General features: G+C 46.0%; 1 protein-coding gene across 4 annotated transcripts in view; it reads right to left on the minus strand.

Annotated features, from left to right (window-relative positions):
• Nucleotides 1-17,670, minus strand: part of PARD3B (par-3 family cell polarity regulator beta) — a 683,847-nt gene that overhangs the window by 111,564 nt on the left and 554,613 nt on the right. For all 4 annotated transcript variants that reach the window (XM_050969567.1, XM_050969566.1, XM_050969565.1 and 1 more), the window contains one exon: nucleotides 9,139-9,444. In XM_050969567.1, the coding sequence (XP_050825524.1) occupies nucleotides 9,139-9,444 (306 nt within the window). The remainder of the gene's footprint in view (nucleotides 1-9,138; nucleotides 9,445-17,670) is intronic.

The following is a 17,670-nucleotide window of genomic DNA, read 5'->3' on the forward strand; positions in this document are numbered from 1 at the left end:
CAGGCCGCCATGTGGCCCAAGAGAGCAAGGCAAGTGCGTACCGAAGTTAGCGGCGCCGCTTGCAGCCTCTGGATGATGGCCGTCAGAGCCTGGAACCGTGGCAGTGGTAGGCAGGCTTTGGCAAGAGTCGAGTCCAAGGTGGCACCAATAAACTCTATCCTCTGAGTGGGGATTAGAGTCGATTTTTCCACATTGATCATTAGATCTAGATGTAGGAAAAGGTTCTTGACAATGCGGACGTGATTGAGGACTCGCGTCTTGGAGGTCCCGTGGATAAACCAGTCGTCTAGATACGGAAAGACGTGTATCCGACTGCGGCGAAGGTGGGCGGCGACTACAGCCATACATTTGGTGAATACCCTTGGGGCTGTAGAGAGGCCGAACGGGAGGATCGCGAACTGAAAATGCTGCCGGTTGACCACGAACCGGAGGAACCTCCTGTGAGGTGGGAAGATGGCTATGTGAAAGCAGGCATCTTGCATGTCGAGGGCGGCACACCAGTCTCCAGGATCCAGGGATGGGATAATGGTACCGAGGGATACCATACGGAACTTCAACTTTACCATGTATCTGTTGAGTTCCTGCAGATCGAGGATTGGTCTGAGACCTCCCTTCGCCTTGGGGATCAGGAAGTAATGGGAATAAAACCCCTTGCCCCGTTTGTGCTCCGGTACCTCCTCTATGGCTCCTTTGGCGAGGAGCGCTTGCACCGCCTGTAGGAGGAGCTGCTCATGAGAGGGGTCCCTGCAGAGGGATGAGGGAGGAGGGTGGAAGGGGGGTGCTGAAATAAATTGCAGATGGCATCCAAGTTCCAACGTGCGTAGGACCCAACGATCTGATGTTAGCTGGGACCACGCAGGGAGGAAGAAGGAAAGCCGGTTGGAAAAGGGCGGGGACGGATCCTTTAAAGAAACTGGTACAACACCCTTGGGCGCACCTTCAAAAGGAAGGTTTTGGCCCGGAGGGAGGCTTGGAGGAGCTTTGGTTCTGGCTCCCTTGGTTGCCTGACTGTCTCCAGCGGCCGTTTCTGCCTCGCCGTCTGGCAAAGTCTTGTCTCGGCCGGGGTTGAGGGTAAGGGCAGTGCTGTTGTGGTCGGAAGGGCCTGCGCTGCGTTACAGGCGTGTGCATCCCTAACGAACGCATAATGACCCTGTTGTCTTTTAGGTTCTGCAGCCTAGGGTCAGTTTTGTCCGAGAACAGCCCTTGACCCTCGAATGGAAGGTCCTGAATCGTGTGCTGGAGCGCCAGGGGGAGGCCGGAGACCTGCAGCCACAAGATACGGTGCATAGTCACGCCAGAGGCCAGAGTCCTGGCGGCTGAGTCTGCGGTGTCCAGGGGAGCCTGGAGGGAAGTTCTCGCAACCTTTTTCCCCTCGTCGAGGATCGCCAAGAACTCCTGCCGTGCGTCCTGCGGAGGCAGCTCCTTAAATTTGTCCATCGCCGTCCAGGTGTTGTAGCTATAGCGGCTAAGGAGGGCTTGCTGGTTGGACACCCGGAGCTGGAGAGCTCCCGCAGAGTAAACTTTACGCCCAAGCAAGTCCATGTGCCTTGCGTCCTTTGATTTAGGGGCTGGGGCCTGCTGGCCATGGCGCTCCCTCTCGTTAACCGACTGGACGACGAGGGAGTAAGGAGGAGGATGTACATACAGATATTCATAGCCCTTTGAGGGCACCATGTACCTGCGCTCTACTCCTCGTGCAGCGGGCGGAACAGAGGCCGGAGACTGCCATATTGTAGTGGCATTGGCCTGTATGGTTTTGATAAATGGGAGAGCCACTCTAGTGGGGGCATCGCATGACAATATGTCCACCACTGGATCTTGGACCTCTGGGACCTCCTCGGCTTATAAGTTCATGTTCTGTGCAACACGCCTGAGGAGATCCTGGTGGGCCCTGAGGTCAACTGGAGGAGGGCTGGCCGACGAGGTTCCAGCTACCGCCTCGTCAGGGGAGGACGAAGATGAGAGACCTGGAACGAGTGGGTCTGAAGAGGGTTCCGCCTGAAGCATCGTGTCCGTCTCCCTGGGGAGCTCGGAGTCCTGTGGCTGGGTCACCCTTTCCTCCATAGCAGGAGGGGGAGGGTGGGTAATCGTGGCCTCCGGTGCCCTGTGTTCCAAGGCCGTCGAACGCGGTGGACCTGGGGGGGGTCTTGGGCTTGATGGTACGCCCAGGGCATCCAGAATCCCCACTGCTGCGGACCATGATCCTGAGGCTGGGGCTCGGTGAACAAGGCAGCAGGCACGTCGGTGTCCAGGGCGTATACACTGTCTGCCTGAGAGGACAGGGATGGCTATCGGGACGGCCATGGAGGAGCCGAGCGAGGCTGGTATGAGTTCCTCGCTCCCGTCGTTGGAGACCTCCTCGGTACCGGGGATCAGTACCAGGAATCGTACCGGTACCGAGACCGAGACCTGCAACCAGCGCGGTGCCGGGAGGTCGACCTGGATTTCGATTGTCTACGATGGGGTCGGCTGCAAGAGTCTCGGTGCCGGGAACGGTATCGAGAGTACCGACCGGGACGAGACGTGGATCTGCGCCGCGAGTACGACCGGTGCCGCCTGGGTGAGCGGTGTCGAGATCGGGACTGACCGCGAGACCTGGAGTGGTGCCGAGACCTGGATCGGGATCGGTGCCGGCTCGTCGACTCCAGCGAAGGAGGCCTCATAGCGGCATGCTTGCCTCTGGAATGGAGAACCTGCACCGGTGGTGCCGGGGGTTGAGGCAGGGCCGATTCAGTCATCGCAATAAGGTCCCTGGCCGAGGAGAATGTCTCCGACGTGGAGGGGACCGTCAGCTTGACCAAGGGTCTCACCGGGGAGCTCTCCTGGACCGGACTCGACGGCTCTCTCAGGACCGGAGTTGACGGTACCACAATCGTCGGTGCCGTGGCAGGGGTAGGTGCCGGGCGATCCAGGTGAGTCTGCACCGAAGGTGTGGAGGAAGTTGAAGGCCTTCGGTCAGGTCCCTGCACCGGAGAAGGCCGGTGCCGAGGTGTCTTGGCAGGGCCGGCGTGGTCCGGTGCTGGAGAAGCGCTGTCAGAGCTCGGTGCCAAGGATGGAGGGTTAAGGGCTGCCTCCATAAGGAGAGTCTTTAACCGAAAGTCCCGCTCCTTTTTAGTTCGCGGCTTAAAGGCCTTGCAAATGCGGCACCTGTCGGAGATATGCGATTCCCCGAGGCACTTTAAGCAAGAGTCGTGGGGATCGCTTGTGGGCATTGGCTTTTTACAGGCCAAGCACGGTTTAAACCCTGTTGAACCGGGGATGGGCCCGGGCACCGGGTGCGGGGAAGGGCTAGAGCCCAAACTCCGCTAAACTATGTACAACAACTAACTAACAACTATAACTATAAAAAACTAATTATACTATGAACTAAGTCAACTATTCACAACAAGAGATCAGACGAATGGAGAAGCTAGGGAAGTGGAGGACAGCTAAGCCACACTCCACTGTTCCAACGACCGACACGGGCGGTAAGAAGGAACTGAGGAGCGGATGGGTCGGCAGGGGTATATATCCAGCGCCATGGCGGCGCCACTCCAGGGGGCGACCTGCCGACCCATCGGAGTTGCCAGGGTAAATATCTTCCGATGAGCATGCACGCACACCTAACTGGAATGGATATGAGCAATCACTCGAAGAAGAACTGTTGGTTTAGATGTCACAAACCATTCTATAAATTCATCTCCGTTTATTCAGGTTTGGCACAACTCTAATGGTGAATACAAAAAAACTTTTGTCTTTGAGAGAGAGGAAAGATAGATTCAATACTGGCAAAGGCAGCCTAACAGGAATTCCAGTTTCTCCAATATGGCCAAACAGGCTCTACAAGCCCCAGATTCAACTAAGATTTTCTTGCTAGCAGGTTGGTAATGGACCAGCCCAGGGAGACCAGGCTCACCCAGGGCTGCCTCTGCCTCACCTCATCATCAAATTTTTTTTTTTTAAGTTGGGGTTTTCCTGTTCAAGTTTTGGTTTTAGTTTTCCAGTAAGTGTTGCTTGTGTGGCTCGGAATTAGAGATGAGTTCATGCTAAAATCCCAGCTCCAAACACTGCAACCAGACCTGGACTTGGATCAGAGTTTGCAGCTCAATCTTATCACAATAGCAAACAAAGTCTACATTTAGTGGTAAGACACACTCTATCCAGCCAAAACCTACATGTTCATGGGAGAGACTTGTACATTCCTTTCACTTTCACAAGAAAGCGATACATACCACAGCTTCAGTTTCAATGGAAATTGTACAAAATGGTCTTGTTAAAATGGAATTCTGTAACAGAACTCTACACCCCTAATTAGGTCTGGCGCAGCTAGCAACACACCTAATAATGGGTCTAATCTAAGTATGTCTGAATGTGAGAAATTTCAGATTTGGATCTGGATTTCGAATCCTCTAAATTTAGCATAGAGTTGACATAACTGGCTCCTATGCATGGGGTGGGGGGGGGTTGATGGTATGGAAGGGGAGATGACAATTAGCTGCCTCTCCTTTGTATGGCAGCTATCCCCTTCTTGACTATCTGATCGAGAGCTTTCTCCTATACTGTATTCAGATGAATGAGAAAGAGAATTTGGCATATTCCCTGCTAAGCATTTACATTTCTGTTCATGTCACAAACTTCCGAGGATCTGTATCTCAATGATCCTAAGACCAGGGCTGACCTTACCATGAGGTGAACTGAGGCAGCTGCTTCAGGTGCAAGACTGTGTGTGTGTGTGTGGGGGGGGGCACTAGGACCCAAAGTGCAGAAAATTGTGTCTGCTGCTGGTGTGTATGTATTCTCTCTGCTCTAGATGCACAGAGATGGTGGAGTGCTGTGCTGGAGGAAGGAGGGCACAAGAGACATAACAGGCAGGCAGGAGAAAAGGTGAGAGGGAATAAAGCAGCAGGAGCTGCAGGGAGAGAGGACGAGGAGCTTCTTACGTACCTCTCTAGCACCCTCAGGAGCCTGGACTGATTAACACTAGCTTCTCAGGGAGCCTCCTGTTTCCTGCTGCTTCCCTGAATCCGCTTGAGGAGAACAGGCAGTCAACTGAAGCAGTAGGAGCCAGTTCGGCCCTTAAGACGCTGATGTCTTCCCTTACTCAGGCCCTGCTACCGGCCTGCTTATTTTTCCCCTTCAATTGAGTGTTGAGAGCCTACAGCTGGCACAGAACAGCAATCATGAGTGAAAGAAGAAAACGCCCCTCTGGGGCAGCATTCAGAAAAAGAGAGAAAGCAAAGGAAGATTTTCTATCTAAGCAGGAAGGAGCTCTCCTGAGATACACAGACACTAATGTTCATGGTGAGCCTGCCGGCCCCAGTGAGGATTAGGGTGACCAGATGTACTGATTTTATAGGGACAGTCCCGATTTTTGTCTCTTTTTCTTATATAGGCTCCTATTACTCCCTATCCCCAGTCCTGATTTTGCTGTTTGGTCACCATAGTGAGGATGTGAGTGGTGAGGAGGTGCCTGATCTTCCAGTTAGTCAGAGTGCAGGTGACCTAGCAGCTACTGCAGCGTCCATATCTCCATCTCAAATGGATGAAACCATGCATATTCCTGAAGAAAAATGTAGGTCAGAGAAGAGTGTGGAGGAGGCGCAAGAAACAGCTGCTGCTGAGTTTAGTTCCTTCAGTCTAGATTATCCAGGACTGTGGATCCACTTGAGCAGTTGCCTGTGGGACTTCCTTGTACTGCATGGGCCACAGCAAGTGAAAAACTTCATGTTCCCCAAAGACAAGGAAAATAGAAGTTTCCATCCAACATATTACTGGTGTGAAATCCCCAATGGTGACAAAGTGGAAAAGCCATGGCTTATGTACTCAAAACCCCAGAATGCTGCATACTGTTTTTGTTGCAAACTCTTCCAGCCTAATGTTCCAGCCACTTTGGGTTCTACAGGAACAAAGGACTGGAAAAATCTGGCTAGAAATTTGGCATGCCATGCGAAGGCAGCAAATCACCAGAGAGCATTCCATAGGTGGAAAGAGCTTGAGATGAGACTAAGGTTAAAGGCCACCACAGATGATCAGCATCAAGAGAAGATTGTATCAGTGACTCTTTACTGGCAAAATGTTTTGAAAAGGCTCACTGCCATTGTGAGAATGCTTGATACCCAAAACCTAGCACTGCATGGCAGTTCAGATCAGCTGTATGTGCCAAACAATGGAAACTTCCCTAAAATTGTGGAGCTGATGACTGAGTTTGATGCTGTACTCCAGGAGCATCTGAGAAGAGTCACCACCCAAGAAATGTACACACACCACTAACTTGTAAAAATAATTCAAAATGAGATCATACAGTTACTGGCAACAGAAGTCAAACAGAAGATTGTGGCAGATCTGAAGTCAGTAAGATATTACTCTCTTATTCTGGACTGCATCCCTGACATCAGCCATACGGAACAAATGACTTCAATGGTGCGTTTTGTAACAACAACAACAGAACCTAGGGAAAATGTCCCTGCAATGGTGACTGTCAGAGAGCATTTTCTAGAATTTATTGATGTTGATGATACTACAGGAGCTGGTATGACAAATGTGCCTCTTAAAAAGCTGGAAGATATGGGAATTGCGATAGCTGACATGAGAGGTCAGGGCTACGATAATGGTGCCAACATGAGAGGAAAGAACAGAGGAGTGCAGACACGGATCCGAGAGTTAAACCCTCAAGCTTTTTTTGTCCCATGCAGTTCTCATTCCTTAAACTTGGTGGTCATTGATGCAGCATCAGCTTCTAATGAGGTTGCTGAATTTTTTAATGTAATTCAAAGCATCTATGTATTTTTCTCTGCATCAACTCATCGATGGCAAATTTTGAAGCAACATCTGGGAGTTTCCTCTCTGATACTGAAACCACTGAGTGTCACACAACGGGAAAGTCGAGTGAAGGCAATAAAGCCTATAAAACACCAAATTGGGAAGATATATGATGCCATAGTTGCCATTATGGAGGATAATGCTATGACAGGAACTGTTTGTGGGAGAACAGTGGCAGAGGGAAATGGAATCACCAGAAACATACATAACTTCAAATTTCTATGTGGCTTAGTGTTGTGGCATGACATACTGTTTGAAATAAATGTTGTAAGCAAGAGATTTCAAGGTGTTGAACTTGATATTATCTGGAGCGATGGAACAACTGGATAAAGCAATGGCATACCTACAGTCTTATGGTCAGATGAGGGATTTCAAAACGTTCTGAAGAGTGCACAGAAGTTGGCAGAGGAACTTCACACTGAAGCTATTTTCCCACCCATTCAAGAATACAAGAGTAACCGAAGAAGAGGATGACATTTTGATTATGAGGTACAGGATAATCCCATAAGAGACCCCAAACAACAATTCAAAGTTGAATTCTTTAAGCAGGTGCTAGATTGTGCAATACAGTCAGCTGAAGAACATTTAATACAGCTCAATGAACAACAGTATATTTGGGATGTTGTATGATATTCCAAAACTCCTCACTATACCTGAAGATCTACACCAGCAATGCAGGGCACTGGAGACAGTGTTGACACATGACGACATGCGCAATATTGGTGCAAGTGATTTAGGTGATGAACTGAAAGCCATTTCAAGATACATTTCAGCAAGATCAACTCCAAAGGCTGTTCTGGAATATATGTGCACAAATAAGATGACCACCCTCTTTCCAAATGTTTTTATTGCTCTGCGCATACTTCTAACACTCCCTGTAACAGTTGCCAGTGGAGAAAGCAGCTTCTCCAAGCTGAAGTTAATAGAAACACATCTACGCTCCACAATGACATAGGAGAGACTGGTCAGCCTTGCAACCATCTCAATAGAGCATGAGCTGGCCCAGACTGTGGACCCTCAGGAAGCAGTTCAAATCTTCGCAACCAAGAAGACATCACTTTGGTTATTCAAACAGATAAAAATGCCAGTATTTACTATGCAGACAAGAAAAGTTACATTTGCTGTTCAGCCATTTGCAAGTTAACTTAATTAAAATTTTTGAACAAGGCATTTTAAGTTGTTAGTTCTCCTTTATTGGGGTAGGTAGCAGAGCAGTACCATGAGAGGAGTAGAACAGAAAGAAGGCAGAATTGAGACCTTTTGAAGTTTTGGCCCAAGCGAGGGGGTATGGGGGCCAAATGGAGGTATCATTTGAACTCCCCGCCTCAGGTGCCAAAATATTGTGGGCCGGCCCTGGCTAAGACATATCCAAAGTATTGTATCTCTACAAACTCAAAACTCTCCATGTCTATGCTCTCACAGTCTCTCAAACACATCCAGCATAGAATGTGGCAGCAAGGAACCATATTACAAGCCACCATACAAGATTCATTCACTAATATTTAAACTGCTCCCGCATCCCATATTCCCAATTCTTCTAATGTCCATTCACTCATCTTCTTTGCACAGCCACGTACTGGCAAGAAAAATCCCATGTACATTTATTAACACCATAACACTAATGAAATCATATATTTCTTATACTCCCTAACTCCAGAAGTAACCAGCTTTAGAAACCTCACAGTGGTGGCTGTATCACTGAGTCACAGGGTTTTCTTTTTAATTCAAAGAAAAACTTCACCATCTTTCTTTAATGCTATCAACCCGGAAGCTTGACAGTAAGGATTAAAAATTGCTCCTTCTTTCTCACTTGGTTATTGGAAAGGCTGTGAAAGGTAATCAGTCTTGTGAAGCTACACTTTACAGTCTGCATAAAATGCCATGATTCCCAGTTCTCTCCCCAACCTAATTGAAAGTGCATAATATCGCACAGCTGGGGAAATGTAAACTGTAAACATATGCAAAATATCACACCATCACACAAAACCCTGTTATAATGGGCACTGGCTGATCATCAGGACCAAAAGCGATCTAAAAACAGAGTTTTGCTGAAGAATAAGAACTTTTCCTGTCTAAAAGAGAAAAAAACACTTTCTCAGCAGCATAGGAATTGGATTGGAGCAGGCAGTTCATTCATTCTGTTTGTGAAATATGGACCTTTCTATAATGTTTTTATTTGACTGCTGCTTTATGTAGACCCTTCGGGCTACTGTTGGGGCAAAGTCTGTTCTTGGTTAAAAAGAGGTAAATCAAGAGTAAAACCATTTTTTTCTATTCAGTAAATGCAAGTGCACGTGAAATTGAAAAATCAGGTGATCTGCAGCCATTGGGTAGTATTACCTGTCAGCAGAATGCTGTGGATGGTGCTGCTTGTTTATCTTTGCATACAGTCCTTCCAAATGCTCCCTCTCTCCTGATACTGAAGGGATATCCCGTGGGTATCCAAAGGTTTCTGCTACAGGGGGAGACGATGGCCTGTAGACATTTGCTGCTGGATAAGCCTCTCTGAAGTGATTCACTCTGGCATAATTTGGGTCCATCTCATCATCATCATCATCATCAGGTGGTGGACTTACAGGGCTCATGGAGTAATCAGCAAGCCCTCTTGCCTGCTTTTGCCGTAACTCCTGATGTTTTGCACCAATCCTAATATTAGAAAGAAACAAAGAAACAAACACCCACATTTGGATTTACTCCAGCAATGACAGGAAACCAGTAATGCATCAAGCAAAATTTTAAAAACATCTCTCAGCTGTTCTAAATGCAAACTATACGTATATTTCAAGACAGTAGAACTCCAATGCAAGCAGAAATATCTAGGTTCTATTCCTTTGGCATGCATCTTTGTAAACAAGACGTGTTATCATTCTGCACTTTGACAACAGATTATTGCAGAACAGGGTGCAATTTTTCACAAGTATTCCTGATAAGTGCTGTTTGTGTATACGTGCACAAACACAGTTTCAATCATACACAGATCTAATATTTTAGAAATACATCTCTACTAAAGGTTTGTGTTAAAACCACAACACAGGTTTAAATATCTATCTAACCTAATCTTCAAACTTTTCATCTAAATTAGCCAATAAAAATATTATTGCCTCTTTGGCCTCTTGACTGACACATATTCTTCTAAATAAATTAACCTGCGAAAAGTGGATTAAACTTGAAATAAATGTGAAGATGGCACAGTTGTTTGCAAAGCAGGAGCAAAAGCAATTTGCTTGAGATTTAAAATATATATATATATTTTCCCATAAATGGAAGACCTTACGTCTCATTATATAGGGGCTAGGGACAGAGTAAAACAGGGAAGAAATTAATAGAAACCTGACAGAGATGGATTGGTACATATAAGTGAATTAAAGACTATTACTGGCAGTGCTCCATTGTGATAAAGCCTTAAGTGGTATTACAAAACGCTTCTGCTAATCAGTGCCACTGTGTAATTTGTGGGGAATAGGAATGGGAAAACATATTCAGGTAAATTTTGAACCCAAACTTCAACGATTCAGTATTTACTCCTGAATCAAAAATACAATAAAAGTGCCATGAATGTGCAACTTCTGTTAAATGTTCAGTTCTACTTTAAGACGGCATAATTAAACACAAAGAGAAGAAGTGTGCTGACTGTAGTATGGAGAATACCCTGGAGTAAATGGAACTGTACTTATGGAAGTGTGTGATGCAGGAAAAGATGCAAGGCAGGAGCATGTATCACACCTGTAAAAGTCTACATTTACCACGGTCACTGTATCTGAAGTATAGCAGCATTTCCCCATACTTGATAAATACAGTGAGTCTACAGACAGAAGAAGAGGTAGGAAAATACTTCATGTGGTTAAACATTGGTGATGACTGTGGCCAAAAAACACAAACAGTGTGTGCAGGACAAATAGTCAAAGGCCTGGAGATGAGAAAAGAAGAGGTTTTGGAGAAAATCTGGAAGGGCCCTGGAAATAAGACGACTAAACCCCACTGAGATATTAATGCATTGCTGTAAATTCAGTTGATCCATTCTTTCCAGATATGTGCAACCAACTGGAACGTATATCTGCTGATTTTTATTTTGCTTCACTAGAAAACATATTTCAGGATGAAAAACCAAGATGCATCTTGTGGTGGGGAGGGACGATGCAGCAGACAGCTTTGATGGGTGTCAATGAGGTGCGCACACCAAGGTTTTGGCAGCTGGCGGGAGGGAGGCGTGGAAAAGAGGAAAGTGTGTTCAATTTTTCCTCTCCCACTTCCTCAGCCATGGAACACTCCTCTGTTCCTCCTCCGAGGTCACCCTCCCTCTTTCCGAATAAAACCTAACCTGTACAGTCAGTAAAAGGTGGGTGAAAGAACAGTAGTTTTCTGTGTCCTCTCTACTGTTTTCTCCAAGTCCTCTAGCCCCCATCCAGTTACTGAATTTTCTGCAGATAAGGCTACATTTAATTTATTTAATTTCTCTTACTGTATTTCTTCTGTTTCCTTTTTATTTCTTTGGTCCTAGTAAGTTCCTCAAAGTACCTGGGCTTTCTGTTCTCAAACCTTCTATGTTTTGTGTTTTCTTTTGGCTTTTTCCTATTTCTCTCCTCTACCCAATCCTGCTCTCTCTGTACCCTTCAGTCTTCTCTGCTTTTCTACCCCTCTCATTCTCTCATTACACCACACACATATTCTTTGTCTCTCATTCACATGCTGGCCCAGCCAGGTCAGTAGCCTTGTGTTGAGGGTGGAGGCTGACCAGCCTGTAGGCTCACCACTCATAGCAGTGCCAGGATTCAGAGTGAGTCTTTGATTCCACATGGATCTGTTACTATGTGAATGGGAGATTTCACTGGGGGGGTCTCATGGAGGGTATCTCACGGTGTTGACATATAACAGACCTGGTCAATGAGGCACACGTGCTCTCAGCTAGCCTGCTGTCAATTTCATTGGCTCAGCTAGCTTATGGCTCCTTCAGATGGCCAGAGTTTGATGGGGTTTACATAAAGTGGGGCAGAAGTCTGTTTTTTGTAAAACAGACAGGGACACTGGGATAGATATTGAGGACAAGAGACATTCCTTTATTCAGGGACATATGGTTACCCTGGGGTGGAGAAAAAGGCAAGCATGGATATACAACTGGAGTCTATGCTGAAATTACTATAGATGAAAACAAACACTAATAAGCAGTGATTGGTTTTCCTTTCTATACTGTAGCATCAAACCTCAAAAACAGCCCTAGCACAAATAATTAGTGAGTAGATGAAAATATGCAAGTACGGGTTCCTGTATAACGATAAAAGAAAGACTACACAGCAGGAGGGACCCAGCCTGCCTGTGTCAGTGCTGCCAGAACAAACTCACCACATTTTATGTTAAGTCATTTGGAAAAAGTTCTATTCTAATCAATTCTTGCAACACAACAATCTTTCCAAGGTGAGTGCAGTATGGATCCTATTGTCAGGGAGTGCTTACAGTACTATGATGACAGGGATGGATTTCCATTTGCAATACAGCTACAGACATCAATATAGCAGGGAGTGGGTCTGTATCACTGGTTTCTGTCTTTTATCCATAAAGTGCCTTCATAAGAAATCATCTTGCAGAAAGATTAATATTTTACATGCTCCACATGGTGTTATGTTTAGAAATGGAAAGATGAAAGCACTGTTTAACCTCCCCACCCCCAAAATAGCTTATAGCTTATTGGACCCAATACATTTATCAGTTCTAAAATCCGTTTCTGAAAGTTGTGTCTTTTGCCCATTAAATGCTTTTATAGCAATATAAGATTATTTCTGCTACTGTGCCAAATCCTGAGAGATGCTGAGCATTTGCAAATATATCTAGGAAACTGAAGACAATAGACCAGATCCTCAACTGGTCTAAAATGGCATAACTCGATTGACTTAGGGTGCGCTTATTGACATCAGCTGAGGATCTAGCCCAATACCTTTATGCTGCACATCAGGGAATTTCTACGGGTGGGATAACATACAGGTTTTCTACTAGCCTTAATAATGGGATGTTGTATCTCCTTGTATGGTCTCACGAGGGAGGGCAAAAGCAGCAGCACATAACATTCTCTAGAGGAGAAGACTTGGGGCAACTCATCGGAATTGCAATGGTGAACTGAAATGGACTCTGAACCGATACATACTATACTCCTTAGAGATTGCAGACTTGAAGGTAACAGAGTAGCACAACCAGTGGCATCATGTGTAACTTGCTTTCATGTTTGACAGTGAAAGTAATTTGTTCTGCCATCAATACTGGTACCTTCTGCACAACAAAAGCTGGAATCAGGTTAGCACAATTTTCTTTTGTTACTGTGAATAAGCCTAGCCTCTTCAAATTTTCCTTATGAATGCAGCCTACAGTCACTTTCACTGCTATGATCTGTACCTGCTCAAGAACAATTACTTCCTTTCTATATTATGCTGACCAGTCAATGCCAGTTTATGTGAATTTCTTGATGATCAATGTCTCATCTTTTCAATAAGGCTATTGTAATTATATTAATATTTCTTGTTTCTTTCTCACTCTTTCATGGAAATCTATAACATCTGCGCAATGATCTCTCTTTTACTCTTTCTGTTTTTCATTTCAATCCAAGCTCTACCTGATGTGAGAATTGAACTACCCAGGCTGTATAATTTCAGTTTTGTATCTACCTATTTTACTAAACCTTCCTTTGTTAGTCTTACATTGTAGTTTCTATTTTCTAAAGTTTTTCCATTTTCTAAAGTTTTAAATATCCTGATTGCATAACATCACCATGTTCTGACCCAGTCCTTAAGAACATTTGTTTTCTACAAAACATACCAATAAGTGCCTAATAATCCTTTATCCCGCTTCACCCTATTATCTTCCTCTCCCATATAACATTCTCTCTTGCCTCCCAAACCTGCTATCTGTTGCACATTTGTACAGTGTTTTACCCTGTTCCCCTACTCTCACTTCTCTTTTGTTGTGTTTTCTTATAATTTAGACTAGTTCCATCTCATACCCTCATCACAAAAATCTGCCAAATCAACAGAATTGTCACCGCAAACGGCCTTGAAACTACAAGAGTACTTCAATTACAGAAGAAACTAACATGTATCACAGGATGGGTCTGGTTAAACAACTGGAAGCAAGAGATTACATGTCACTCACCACCCTGACACCAGCAGTGAAACTAAAGAGGAGAGGCACAGGTCACAATCTGAACAGTTTAGCCTAATACTAAGTTTATATAAACTTCCTGATGAGGGAATGAGAAATAAATCACATAGGATGGAAGGAAGCCAGTGACATTTCCCTTCTGTATCCCATATCAATTCTGCTCACTCTATTCTGCCACCTGAAACCAAGCATCCAGTTAAATCACTGCATGACAAATGCATCCACTTCCGTTAGCTGTGCATCTGTGAAAACACAGCCCTCTCACCTAGGTAGCTAGAGCATAGGCATCTTAGAAATCCTGTAGCATGTCCTGCCCTCTTAACCTCCTGTGATCTCTTTTAATTGTTATCCAAAGCCAAACACATAGTTCCTGCCTAAAGATTTTCCGTAGCTTCCAAGGCCCAGAATCTATCATGCATAACTTTCCCTAGCCACAAATAAGCCAATAATTTTGGGCTGCAAAGGCCAAACGCTCACATTGCAGATCAAGGGAAAGATAGCTGTTTTTTCATAGATTCATAGACTCTAGGACTGGAAGGGATCTCGAGAGGTCATCGAGTCCAGTCTCCTGCCCTCATGGCAGGACAAAATACTGTCTAGACCATCCCTGATTTATCTAACCTACTCTTAAATATCTCCAGAGATGGAGATTCCACAACCTCCCTAGGCAATTTATTCCAGTGTTTAACTACCCTGACAGTTAGGAACTTTTTCCTAATGTCCAACCTAAATCTCCCTTGCTGCAGTTTAAGCCCATTGCTTCTTGTTCTATCATTAGAGGCTAAGGTGAACAAGTTTTCTCCCTCCCCCTGATGACACCCTTTTAGATACCTGAAAACTGCTATCATGTCCCCTCTCAGTCTTCTCTTTTCCAAACTAAATAAACCCAATTCTTTCAGCCTTTCTTCATAGGTCATGTTCTCAAGACCTTTAATCATTCTTGTTGCTCTTCTCTGGACCCTCTCCAATTTATCCACATCTTTCTTGAAATGCGGTGCCCAGAACTGGACACAATACTCCAGTTGAGGCCTAACTAATGCAGAGTAGAGCAGAAGAATTGTCTTGTTGTCATGTCTTGTTTACAACACACCTGCTAATGCATCCCAGAATCACGTTTGCTTTTTTTGCAACAGTATCACACTGTTGACTCATACTTAGCTTGTGGTCCACTATGACCCCTAGATCTCTTTCTGCCATACTCCTTCCTAGATAGTCTCTTCCCATTCTGTATGTGTGAAACTGATCGTTCCTTCCTAAGTGGAGCACTTTGCATTTGTCTTTATTGAACTTCATCCGGTTTACCTCAGACCATTTCTCCAATTTGTCCAGATCATTTTGAATTTTGACCCTGTCCTCCAAAGTAGTTGCAATACCTCCCAGTTTGGTATAGTCTGTAAACTTAATAGGCATATATTCTATGCCAATATCTAAGTCGTTGATGGAAGATATTGAACAGAGCCGGTCCCAAAACAGACCCCTGCGGAACCCCACTTGTTATATCTTTCCAACAGGATTGGGAGGCATTAATAACTACTCTCTGAGTACGGTTATCCAGCCAGTTATGCACCCACCTTATAGTAGCCCCATCTAAATTGTATTTGCCTAGTTTATCGATAAGGATATCATGCGAGACCGTATCAAATGCCTAACTAACGTCTAGGTATACCACATCCACCGCTTCTCCCTTATCCACAAGACTAGTTATCCTATCAAAGAAAGTTATTAGATTGGTTTGACACGATTTGTTCTTTACAAATCCATGCTGGCTATTCCCTATCAACTTACCACCTTCCAAGTGTTTGCAGATGATTTCTTTAATTACTTGCTCCATTATCTTCCCTGGCACAGAAGTTAAACTAACTGGTCTGTAGTTTCCTGGGTTGTTTTTATTTCCCTTTTTATAGATGGGCACTATATTTGCCCTTTTCCAGTCCTCTGGAATCTCTCCCGTCTCCCATGACTTTCCAAAGATAATAGCTAGAGGCTCAGATACCTCCTCTATTAACTCCTTGAGTATTCTAGGATGCATTTCATCAGGCCCTGGTGACTTGCAGGCATCTAACTTTTCTAACTTTTTATATAACCCTGATAAGAATATGGGTAAAATTTTCAAAATAACTTAAGTGCTATTTTCAACAGTGGCTTAAGACATTGAAGGAGTTTAAATCTCATTGAAAGTCAATGGGCCTTAGGCTTCTAAATATCTAGGTCAGTTCTGAAAAAAGAAAAGACGGTTACTCACCTTTGTAACTGTTGTTCTTCGAGATGTGTTGCTCACATCCATTCCAGTTAGGTGTGCGCGCCGCGCGTGCACGTTCGTCGGAAACTTTTTACCCTAGCAACTCCAGTGGGCTGGCAGGTCGCCCCCTAGAGTGGCGCCGCCATGGCACCCGATATATACCCCTGCCGGCCCACCCGCTCCTCAGTTCCTTCTTGCCGGCTACTCCGACAGTGGGGAAGGAGGGCGGGTGTGGAATGGATGTGAGCAACACATCTCGAAGAACAACAGTTACAAAGGTGAGTAACCGTCTTTTCTTCTTCGAGTGATTGCTCACATCCATTCCAGTTAGGTGAATCCCAAGCCATACCTAGGCGGTGGGGTCGGAGTGAGAAGTCGCGGCATGGAGCACTGCAGATCCGAAGGCCGCGTCCTCTCTTGACTGCTGGACCAGGGCGTAGTGGGAAGCAAAGGTGTGGACCAATGACCAGGTCGCTGCCCGACAGATTTCCTGGATGGGCACACGGGCGAGGAAAGCCAGCGACGACGCCTGCGCCCTGGTAGAATGCGCAGTCGCACGGCCCGTAGGAACGTGGGCCAGCTCATAGCAGGTCCTGATACAGGACGTTACCCATGAGGATAACCTCTGCGAGGAAATGGGAAGCCCCTTCATGCGGTCCGCTACTGCCACAAAAAGCTGAGGGGATTTGCGGAACGGTTTGGTCCTCTCCACATAGAACGCGAGAGCCCTACGGACATCAAGCGAGTGGAGCTGTTGCTCCCTGCCTGAAGAGTGAGGTTTCGGGAAAAAAACCGGGAGGAATATCTCTCGGTTGACGTGGAAGGCTGAGACCACCTTGGGGAGAAAGGCAGGGTGTGGCCTCAGCTGCACCTTATCTTTATGGAAGACTGTATACGGGGGGTCTACCGTGAGAGCCCGGAGTTCCGACACCCGTCTAGCTGAGGTGATAGCTACTAGAAAGGCAGTCTTCCAAGAAAGATAGAGTAGGGAGCAAGTAGCTAACGGCTCGAAGGGGGGGCCCCATGAGCCGAGACAACACCAGGTTAAGATCCCAGGTCGGGGCAGGGAGTCGGACGTTAGGGTATAGACGTTCCAGCCCCTTCAGGAATCTAGTCACCGTCGGGTGAGAAAAAACGGAGCGGCCATCCCCACCCGGGTGAAAGGTGGAGATAGCCGCCAGGTGGACCCGCAGGGACGATATCGCCAGGCCCTGTTGTTTGAGGGACCAAATATAGTCCAAAATATTGGCCACCGAAACTTCCATCGGGCGGAGACCTTTCTCCACGCACCAATAGGAGAAACGCTTCCACTTGGCCGAGTATGTTGCTCTAGTGGAAGGCTTCCTGCTGCCCAAGAGTACCTCCCGTACTGGGGTGGAGCAGCGCAACTCAGAACTGGTCAGCCACGCAGGAGCCACGCTGCTAGGTGCAGCGACTGGAGGTCCGAGTGACAGAGAGTTCCGTGTTCCTGGGTGATCAGGTCCGGGTGAAGG

Source organism: Gopherus flavomarginatus, chromosome 10 (genome assembly GCF_025201925.1).
Source record: "Gopherus flavomarginatus isolate rGopFla2 chromosome 10, rGopFla2.mat.asm, whole genome shotgun sequence".
Lineage (NCBI taxonomy): Eukaryota > Metazoa > Chordata > Testudines > Testudinidae > Gopherus > Gopherus flavomarginatus.